Raw genomic sequence first — 11,446 nt, forward strand, 5'->3', positions numbered from 1 at the left:
TCCAGTCCACACCGATGGCAAGCCTTCGGGAGCAACTTGGGGTTAAGTGTCTTGCCCAAGGACACATCGACTGCCGAAGCCGGGTATCGAACCACCGACCCTCTGATTGGAGAACTACCTTGCTCTCCACTACGCCACAGCCGCCAGCAAAGTCAGAGACCTGCTTTGGAGTTAAACAAAAGATGTTTGCATATAACTTTTGTGAGTGGATGCTTCAGAAATTGCTATTGGTGGTTTGCTGGAGTGCCCATGACGGCTGATCTATCACAGTTCTTTTCCTGAGAGACGGAAGGCGTATATTCTCTACCTGATTACACATAAACAGCAGTATGAGGGTACTATGATTAAAGGCTTACAGTTAATTATGTACAATCTGAAAATCCCCTTTTGGTTTTCATTTATTGTTTGCAGTATATTAGGTCTTTCTATACTAGGTGTTTGTGTGAGCATGTAAGCTTTACATCAAATTGACTTCACATGCATTTGGGCAGAGCGGGGAAAGCTGCCAGCATGTTCACAGTACGCCATGTGGCGTTTGGTATCATTTGTATTTTATATAGCTCAGATCAAACAGTTTATGTCAGTTTATTTATTTTTCTGCCCTTTGGAGGCGTCTATGCCGTCGGTTTGGTCTTGTTGTCCTTTCAGGAAGCGTAGGATTTTCTCAATCGTGGCCTCTTGATATTCATGGGACCATCTGTGTCAAGAAAAGTGCAACAGGCATTTGATGAAGTGCGTTAAAAGCACACCCATTCTCTAATGCATACTTTACAGATCTGCTAAACATGAATCGCAAACAGTAAAGAATTATCGCTTTGTATTCACAAATGTTTCATCAAAGTAATAAAAAAGGCTTTGAAAGATTAATGATGTTCACAAATCAAACTAAAGTTGTCAAACCTGTTGATTAATTTACTGCATGTTCACCACACAGCCGTTGGTGAGTAATGTGGAAATGTGCTTTGCTAATAACACTGATGTGCTAAACAATAACAACATGTTTTTCACAGCTAGGCTTTGGTTAATTTGTGTGTATACAGTTACTCACTTGATTCCATTGAAGTTCAGAATTGCTCTCATGTCCTCCGGCAGAGATGTGGGATCGGGCCACATAAATTTATCTGTGACAGGAACTATGTTCTTCTTACCAGCCAAGGCTGTGGCTATCTCCTGAAAGATTAATGAGGATGCCTTTGAGAATGTGAAATACTAAAATGCCCAGACATGTAAAACATCATCTTACCCCCTTGAGCTACATTGTGTATGTAACATGTCATTTCGATGGATATTTCAGTTAGGGAATAAGAATGGAATATGACTAATACAATTCCACAAGCAGCTGTTGTATCAATTAAAATGTAGAATATCTTGATAAGGGCTTAAGATGCAGTAGAGTTAAAGTTTCGAGCAAAATAAATAGATACAATGTGACCTAACATTTCAACATGGAGTCTCCGCACATGCAGCGAATTAAAAAACTTCTGACCTTATGCACCCAGTCCTTCATGGCGGTGTCACCCATGCACTTGTCGAGCGCGTTGGCGGACAGGACCAGGATGAAGTTACGGGCCCGCTGAACGCTCTGGATCAGTTTGTCCTCGAATTTACCGGACTCCAGCTTCTCCACATCTATGAAGACACTGTATCCTCGGACCTGCAGGTGCACCTTCAGAAGACTTTGGACATGGAAAGGAAATGAGAAAGATGTAGTTTGAGTACACATACATTCTGACCTTGTCCATTCCCTCTTCATGATTTTTCTCCACTAGTCCTGCTTCGGTTCTGACCTGGCCAGCTGGGAGCCGGTGGTCCGACGATAGCTGATGAACACGTCGGGCCCTGCAGGCTGGGCATCTGCGTGGCACGGTTTTGAGGGCCTTCGGTTAGCAGAGAGTATCCTGGCCCTGTGGACTCCGTTGTCTATGTGGCAGTCGTGTTGGAGCTGCAGATCGGTCAGGCTCTGGACAATGTTGCGATCCACGCCTGACTGGACCAGGCCATAGGTGTACTGACGGAAACGAGGGTCCACCTCAACCAACCAGTCAGCCATATTGTTTGGGTCACATGTTGAGTAGTTGGCATACGTCTTCAACACACGCAAGTCTCTCAAAAACCTGCAGAATGAGACAGAACAGAGGTTTTTGTTACGACTCGTGTTACATTGCTCATGTGTTGAAAGGTTTGTAGCACTTACCTCTTGCGAGTGAGGCCTGCAGTCATGCCAAGATCAGTGCTCAGTTCCTGGTCTGTGATGTTCAGCAGGAGGTCTCCATCCACCTGGAGCTCCTACACAGCAAGATGGATAGACATATCAGGCACATTGTGTCTGATATGTCTATATTGTATATTGGCTGGACCTTTATGCCTGTTTTTAAAATATCTGTTGAGTAATAAAACTGTCAAACATACCTGGAACCGGTCACAGTAGGCACTAAAGCCAACCTGCTGCAGCCAGGTCTGCACTTCAAAGGTTTTCCAGTTGGGCACACATGACAGGATATGTTTGGGCACTTCCTCCCCCATCATGCTCAGTGCCCGCTTGGCGAGGGTGCAGGCCGTGCCATTAGTGGAGTACATGACAATTCTTTTGAGGCTCTGCACCGCTCCGATCTCTTGAAATATCTTGAAAGGAGCACAATTTAAAACTCAGTCACAACAAAGCTTCCAGACAGTATCACCTAAACTTTTGAGCTATAACGAGAGTGGACATTGATTGTACCTTAGTGTTGCGCTGGCGAGACTTGATGCTGGTCTCAACACAAAGGTAAAAGGCTGCAATGCACTTTCCTTCCGCTCTTGTGCCATCCAGTAATGGCAAAAGATGCTGCAGATCAGCCGCTGTCTTACCCTGCATGCAGTCTGCACTGTCCAACAAACTGCGGGCAAAGTCATCCGGGTCCAAAGAAGCAATGAACGGCTCCACCAACTCCAAGGTTCCAGATTTCACCACCTCTTTCTCAATTTCTTTGTTTGCAGCTAACACTGTCACGGCCAGACACGCGTGGAAGCGAATGAGTTCATCCTCTTTGGAAAAGGCCAGTGGGAAAAGCCACTCGGCGGCCTGTTTCTCGATCATCAATCGCTGGCAGCGGTGGCCTCCGTACATGGCACAGTTTGCTAGAGCCACAGCACAGTGGCGCAGCACAGTGGGGTCCGTACCTCGGCACCAGAAGAGGAGGGCGTCCAGGGCACCGTTAGAGATGAGGTGGACCGACGTCTCCTCGCTGTGTTTGAACATGTGCTCCAGGATCCCTGAGACACTGCGAGCCAGCTGGGCGTCTTCCTGATGTCGAGTCAGGTTGAGGACGACCCCCAGACCCATACGTGCTATGTAATCTCTGTGAACAGAAGTTTGTGAATATGAGGACAAAACTTGATTTATGAAATCAGATGGCTAAACTGACTGCCACTGTGAGTGAACAGTAAACAGACACTCCTGAATAAATGAGGCACAAACATGTGAGTGCTGGTAACACCAAGTTATTAATCAACTGGGCCTGAAACGATAAGACAATTAATGAATAGGATGATCAAAAGAACCATTTTGACTGAATTGGTTCGTACTTTAAGTCAATCATCAAGCAAAAATACTAAAGAGTCTTCAGTACCAGCTTCTCAAATGTGAGTACGGAATGCTTTTCTCTGTTTTATATCACTGTAAATTATATATAGTTTGGTCCTAGACTGCTGATCGAACAAAAATGGTACATGTGACTTATATGACAGGTGTTTTTCACAGTTTTAGACTGATGAATAGACTAATCAGAAAGATATGCCCTAAAACATAGTATAAGGAGTGAAAAAAGAATACTAGCTTAAGTTGTCAGCTTAGGCTATTACTGTATGTTGATTAATTGTTTTTGTTATTTTGTCTTGGCTAGATCATATGGCAGAAACACCTACCATTGTATTTTATTGTATTGCATTGCGTGATATTGTTAAGTTGCCTGTCCCTATTGAAAAATGTGCAATTTGATGCATTTAAGTACAAAAAACATATATTAAGGCCTCAAACAAATAAAGGAGAATAACAAACGTACAATCTCAACAGTAACAACAAATCCATGCCACCAAAAAGGTTATTTAAAGCTGTTGTATTAACTGCATCATACTGTTAAAGTAGGCCTACCTGTTCTCTGAGATCAGTATCTGCTCCAGCAGCTTTGCAGACTCATAGGTGATCTCCACAGCAGGTGTCTGTTGAAGCTGCAGCAGCAGCTCCAGGCCTCCATCCAGACGGATCCTGTTGCAGATCTCCTCGGCCACTTGGCGGCCCACAGCGGGCAAAACCCAGGCCTCCTCCACCAGCTGGAAGAGCTCCGCCACTGCACCGCGGGTCTCATCCGAATCAGAGGTTTCACTGGAGGACTTCAGCCTCCTGATGGCGGAGCGCAGGGCGGGGATGGAGGTGTTCAGCACCGCCTGGACGTCGGCGTGGATGCCTGGAGAGACTGCTTTGGGTTCAGAGCCCGATGCGGGTCCGGGTCCGCTCCTCCCTCTCTGCAGCCGGCTGACATACTCCGGGACTGTGAGTCTTTCTGAGCTGAACATGATGGAGAAATGTCGGTAGAGCCTCCACAGGAAGAGCGTCAGAGACAAGAGCATCTACCGGCAGAAACGCGTCACTCTCCGCAGACGCAACAATGTGTTTGTATACAAAGGCTTGTGGAGATCCTCCTCATCCACTGATCTCCAGCCTGCTGCCGCCAGTCACGCAAGGCCTCAGTTGTAAATCACAGCTGTGAATCAAAAGTGACAGCTTTCACCCATTTGCATCACCCTCTCTCTCTCTCTCTCTCTCTCTCTCTCTCTCTCTGTCATACAGTGAGCCCATACAGACTCAAAAGCAGATCCTGATCATCCTGAGTCATCAGCTGCTGCTTTGTCTCCTTTATCCCACCGACCAATAGATGACTTCATGCATCCACACAGTCTGTTTGCAGAAGAGTCCTTAAAGAGGCCAGATCACAGCACACAGGACTTTGAACTGAAAGAGGATAAAGCAGATCTATTGTTGTCTATATATGTATTAAAAATAAATAAAAAAAAGACCTGTTTTCTTCATAAATGTATTCCTCCCACTTTATCTGACGCACTGTAGCAGCTCGTCTCTAAGCAGAAATACTAAATAAGATTCCGGCCCGATCGCATCCTTCGATCAGCATCCGCAGGCTGTCTGTATCCGGATACTAGCAGTGATGAAGAGGAGAAAGGAGCACCCCCTTCCTCCCTGCATCACAGCCGGTCGGCTCGTGCTCACTGAGCCCATAGATGTCTGTAAACACTGCAGGCCCTCTGCTGGACGAGGAGGAGAAACACTTCTGAGCCACAATACCATTGTTTCTGATAGCTATCTACACTAGCCTGTGTAATTGTTTTATTAAGAGGAATTATATACAGTACCAGTACCACCTTCTCATTCAATGGTTTTTCTTTATTTTATTTTTCTACATTGTAGATTAATATTGAAGACATCCAAACTATGAAGGAACACATATGGAATTATGTGGTAAACAAACAAATGCTCAACAAACTCAGAATATGTTTTATATTTTACATTCTTCAAAGTAGTTGAATGAGAAGGTGTGTCCAAACGTTTGACTGGTACTGTAATTGCCGTTATGAGAGCACTAGACTTGGCTTTTTTGTACTTTTATAAAAAAATAAGTAGAGAAATGCTCATAAGATACAGATACAGTATTTTACTACCCCAAATACAATTTGGACATCCAGTTAAACATCACCATCATATTTTGTTTATGTGAAATGCAGAAGATCATACTGGTGTTAAAGGAGAAATTTCAGTCGATCCAATATTGATTTGATTTATCTTTTTAGTTGTAATGACTCATGCAATAGTGGATAAAGAGAATGAATATTGCAGCTTTGACAGATTACTTTTGATTATGATTTTTGTGAACTGCTGCTTTAACTTTACACACACACACACACACACACACACACACACACACACACACACACACACACACACACACACACACACACACACACACACACACACACACACACACAAGTTCATACATACAAATTAAGATAAAGGTGTCTGTTGTCACTTTGGCCATTTTAAAATCTTCTTTACCAGCTTGTAACCTATTAAACTGTTTTATGGGACGACACAGCAGACCAGTACTTTGCTCTTCTCTGTCTTCACTGAAGCCTCACAATGACACCAGGTTAAAAGATTAATTCTGGTCTTGTCTGGTCCTGAAAGCGAGTATAGGTCTAATAGATAAGACAGCATACGGTTGTTGCATTTGGGCTGCAACTAATGATTATATTTCTTCGACAATAGTTGTTGATTACTGTTTCCCAAAGACCAAGATGGGGTCTCTGAAAGTCTTATTTTGTTAACAACCCAAAGATATTCAGTTTACTGTCACAAAGGATTAAAGAACCCAGAAAAATTACATTCAAAAGCTGGAATCAGAGACTTTTCTTCATAAATTACTCAAACAGCTAAATCAATTATCAGAATAGGTGCTTTTTAATTAATTTTTAACTAATCGATTAATCGCAACAGCCCAAGTTAAAATAACTAAACTGCAGAGAGAAAAACAGCTGCTGTGTTACATGAGCTATAGGTTGAAGTAAAAATCAAAAAGCAACTAAGTCAGAGGTCAACTGGCTTAAACTTCTGTTTCCTATCGACCTCTTTCTCCCTAGTATGTCACTGTTTATTTGCTGGAATAGAAAGAGTTTAGCAAATCAGGTTAAAGTAAACAAGGAAGCGGGGTGACTGACACATGTTTCCAATGATTGTGAGCACACGGTCCTTCATTACGTTTTCATTCTGTCCTCTCACACAACAGAGGCAACATGAGGCTGTGGGCCGCCCTGCTGCTCGCTCTGATCGCTCAAACTTTTGCTGCAGATGGTAAGCACAACATTAAAAATCCCTTTTAAAGATCAGAGAAGTATTTGTAGGGAGCAAATAGAATAGTGCTGGTTGTTGTTCATCCTTCATTATTATCAATTTTCAGTAAGACTTGATAATGGGTCTGCTCTTTGTGTTAAATGTACTGTTTCCTGCTAACTACATAAAGCAATTAGCATTCAACAAAAAATTAATTCATTTCATTTTTCATTTATTTAACCATCAGAGGTATCAACTTTGGGTGCCCGATCTTCACAAGCGGACAAATGTTTATGTCAGGACTGCTGCTAATAATTATACAAATAATTATATTAATCTGATTATTAACAATCAATCAATTCCTTGTTTAGTTTATTAAATGCTAGCAAATAGTTAAAATACCCATCACAAATTAGCAGAACATAGAGTGATGTCTTCAAATGGCTTGTTGTGTCTCACCAGTAGTCCAAACAACAACATTTATTCAAAACATTTTTTGATTAATGAGTTAAAAAATGTAAGCCCGCATCAAAATAGTATCATTTGTTAAGAAATTAAGTATTTGTTTCAGCACCAATTACAATAATGAATACAAACAGGGTACGATATAAAGGCATTCCATAAACAAAGACAGTTACAATGATAGAAAAAGTGCTTGTATGATAAAGGACAACATATCCCTTTAACATGCTGTCAAAGCTTAAATTTTACTTTATTGTTCGAAGGAATAACTTAATTTGGTCAGAGGTGCAAAGAATACACAAATAAACCAATAGAGTTATATTTATCTCTTGCTGTTTTATCTTCAGAATCCTGTATGGGACGCTGTGAGAATGGCTTTGACTCTCAGAGGAAGTGCCAGTGTGACTCGATGTGCAAGTACTACAGGAGCTGCTGCTCTGACTTTGAGGTCACCTGTGGCATGACGAGTAAGAAACCCCTCTGCTCATAATAACGTTGCCAGACATTCAAAATGCTGCAGTGAAAGATGATCACTGATATCACTTTTCTCCCTCAGCTCGCGGGGACACGTTTGTGTTTGCAGAGGATGATGATGGTGAGCTGTTTGACAGTACCACTCCATCGGCTAGACATTCAGCACATGACCCGTCTTTCACTGTTGTCAATCGTCAGCTGAAGCCAACAGCTGACGAACCCATCTCAGACTTTGGTCGCAGACCTCAGCACGATACAGAAACAGCATTAGAAATGACCAAACCCCCCCGACTGATGGATACCATACTTCAGAAAACCCACGTGACACACACAACACCAGTTTCCCAGACAGTCCCACCTACACATATTGTCCCCACCACTAAACTTACTGCGCCTGATGCAGCAGCTGAGACGACCACTGTCCCCGTCACAACAGCTGCCACCACTGAAGCCCCCGACCCAGACGCTGTGGTCTGCAGTGGGAGGCCTTTTGACTCCTTCATGCAACAAAAAAATGGCTCCATATTTGCCTTCAGAGGTGAGTGATCCCCTCAAATGTAGTAATCTGATATTTGATCCAAGACAAATTTGAAGCATACGATCTTTCTCGTTTAATGATATGAACTTCTGTGTTTTCTTTCTAGGGGATTACTTTTTCGAGCTGGACCAGAAGGCCGTACTTCCTGGTTACCCAAAGCTCATAAAGGACGTGTGGGGCATCAGCGGGCCCATCGACGCCGCCTTCACCCGAGTCAACTGTCAAGGGAAAACTTATATCTTCAAGGTGAGAACACCATAAATTGTTTTGTTTTGATAAATCACGTATATCACATCACTGTTGATGTAACAATTTCATGTTTAAACAAACCTTCAATAGGGAAACAAGTACTGGAGGTTTGACAACGGCGTGCTGGATGACGACTATCCTCGAGATATCAGTGTGGGCTTTGACAAAATTCCTGATCATCTGGATGCAGCGTTTGCTCTGCCTGCTCCTGGTCCCAATGGAAAAGAGAAGGTCTATTTTTTCAAAGGTACAGCCAGACATTACACATAATATGTTGGTGAATGTGTGATAATATGGAAAATACTTACATATAACATATAACTAACATGAAGTTACTTCTTGTTTGTTTCTACAGGGGATCAGTATCACATGTACGAGTTTTTGCACCAGCCGTCTCATGGGGAGTGTGTTACCATGACAGCGAGGTCTCCGTCCACGCTGTTCAGGCGCTACACTGACCTGTTCTACAACAACTATGAACGCGTGATCAGCGAGCTCTTCTCGGACTGTGAGTTGTGGTGTTATAGATCATTTGTTTCTGTCTGAGGGTGGTGGCAGGTGTTGTACAGCTTAATGTGTTTTCTAACCTTCTTCAGTGCCTCAGCATCACGACAAGCACCACTTCATTGACAAGGACTGGAAGGGCCTCAAGTCTCCAGTGGATGCCGCCATGGCCGGCAGAATGTTTGTACCTCCCTTGAGTCCCACACGACGCCGTAACGACGACCGGACTGACCAGCAGGGGGGTTTACAGCAAGGCCAGCAGTGGAACCAGCAGTACGGACAGCAGTATGGACAGCAGTGGAACCAGCAGTACGGACAGCAGTATGGACAGCAGTATGGACAGCAGTGGAACCAGCAGTACGGACAGCAGTATGGACAGCAGTATGGACGAAGGAGGCAAAGCCGCTCACCACCCTGGGAGTCCATGGTTGAGCGGGGGACGCAAATGGGCCAGCGCTTTGCAGAAAGGGGGATGGAAATGGGTCTGAGGTTGGCTGAGAGGAGGATGGAGATGGAAGAGAGGCTGGGGCAAGTCTGGGACAGACGGTGGGATCAAGACCAGGACCAGGACAGACGGAGAGATGGTTACCGTCAGAACAGCAGAGGCAACTATGACTCCAGAGACGACGGGTCGTACTGGGGTTCGATCCGGGGGAGTCTGCCCATACAGAGCGTCTACTTCTTTAGAGGAGGTAACACAGCAGTCATACAAAACAATTTAACAAAATAAAAGCTCCCATAATATTCATTTCTTTATCTAAATTCAAGGGCAAGTGGTCACAGTGCCCATTTAACCCCAGGAACATGTTTCAGCTTCTTCAGTCAGACTGATGAAAGAAGACCTTTGTGAAATGAGTTACAGATGTTGAAAGCAGCTGGGAGGGCAGACAAGAACTAATTTGAACTAATTAAATCAAACTTTCCCCAACTTTGTCTAGCCACAGAAGGCTTATCATAACTAGTTTCACATGCTGTGTACTAGTCCACATGACAAAGAAACAGAAGACTAAAATCAGTGTTCTTGTGTATTCATCTCACTTTAAGTGATATTTTTTTACTGTTATCTGGATTATTATTCACTTCAGAAGACAAGTAAAAAAATAGAGAAGTGCTTTGATGCATGCTGACACTAATGACATGTCCAAACTATTGTTATGTTTACTGACTGAGAGTGAGTTTTCCTTCATACGACATGACCACGAGCTGCTTCAGAGATATGAAATTAATGTTTGTTGTTTCTGTGTTTTCCCAGATACATACTACAGAGTGGACCTCAGGACCAAGAGAGTGGACTTGGCCACGCCTCCATATCCCAGATCCATCGCCAAGTACTGGCTCGGCTGTTCAGACACCACGGGGGCAGAAAAGTAGTTTGAAATATCTTAGGTATTTTTATATGATAATTTGGACTACGTTGGTGTATAACAGAACAGTTATTTTTTACCTGAAACAGGCTGTTGAAAATCTGCTCAGAGTAACCCATAAATAACTGCTCATTAACTTTGGCAAATATTGGAGATCAATGGAAGTAAACACACATGTGCTGTCCACACAGCAGTCGGCCTCAACATGGTCAAAGTTCAACTGGTTGATGGAGCTTCACATCAGCTGACCTACTAAATTAAACACAACTATAATGGCAATAAGCTCAATTGAGTAAGCCTAAAAGAGATTTCAAATTGAATTTAAAGGCTACATTTTGATATATATATAAAAACTTCAAAATGTTTATTTTCTCTTTATTAATAATATGCATATATACAGTGAAAAACAAAATATAACACAGGGCTTATAAGACTTCAACCATCAAAGGGTCATAAACATTTAATACATGGTCGTACGGATTTTGAGTGATGAAAATAAAAAAATCCCTATATTGCAACAGCAGCATCATGTAACTGTCAAAGCAGAGGTCAGACAGCAAAGACTGTGAGCAAGGACTTTGACTGTAGGTTGTAGATGTAAAAACATTCTTAAAATGCCAGTTTAGGTAGCAGAGAGCAAAATACAATACTACTATAATACATACAGATGTTTTACAAAAGTACTGTGTTTCTGAGTGAGTCACTTTTGTTACATATTCACAACCTGTTACAGTTTGTCTTACTTGTATTTGCATCAATGATAAATAAAAACAACAGTAAGACTTTTCTGATATTTTTGCCGCTGTCTTCCTTGTACGACACCGTCGCCCAGATATTACAGTACTTGTATGTATACAGTTAATACAACATGGAGGAAATAAAAACACTTATCGCTCAACTGTCCCTAATAGTCGTGTTCATATAAAAGATACTCAATAGCACCCAGTGGCATAGTTAGGAGAAGTTACCAAAATACCACAC

The 11,446-nt window shown here is 42.7% G+C and overlaps 2 protein-coding genes across 2 annotated transcripts; one reads left to right on the top strand and one right to left on the bottom strand.

Moving 5' to 3' along the window:
- Positions 1-585: 585 nt before the first annotated feature.
- sarm1 (sterile alpha and TIR motif containing 1) lies at positions 586-4,605 on the bottom strand. Its single transcript, XM_054604670.1, has 8 exons — positions 4,130-4,605; positions 2,720-3,338; positions 2,410-2,622; positions 2,195-2,286; positions 1,788-2,114; positions 1,487-1,676; positions 1,049-1,170; positions 586-697 (listed from the first exon to the last, which is right to left on the bottom strand). Exons 1-8 carry the CDS (start codon positions 4,603-4,605, stop codon positions 586-588), a joined length of 2,151 nt encoding a protein of 716 aa, XP_054460645.1.
- A 2,208-nt stretch (positions 4,606-6,813) lies between these two features.
- vtna (vitronectin a) lies at positions 6,814-11,288 on the top strand. Its single transcript, XM_054602044.1, has 8 exons — positions 6,814-6,895; positions 7,684-7,803; positions 7,893-8,348; positions 8,455-8,594; positions 8,688-8,844; positions 8,953-9,105; positions 9,194-9,793; positions 10,354-11,288. Exons 1-8 carry the CDS (start codon positions 6,838-6,840, stop codon positions 10,470-10,472), a joined length of 1,803 nt encoding a protein of 600 aa, XP_054458019.1. The 5' UTR covers positions 6,814-6,837; the 3' UTR covers positions 10,473-11,288.
- Positions 11,289-11,446: the final 158 nt, after the last annotated feature.

Source organism: Anoplopoma fimbria, chromosome 1, assembly GCF_027596085.1.
Source record: "Anoplopoma fimbria isolate UVic2021 breed Golden Eagle Sablefish chromosome 1, Afim_UVic_2022, whole genome shotgun sequence".
Taxonomy (NCBI): domain Eukaryota; kingdom Metazoa; phylum Chordata; class Actinopteri; order Perciformes; family Anoplopomatidae; genus Anoplopoma; species Anoplopoma fimbria.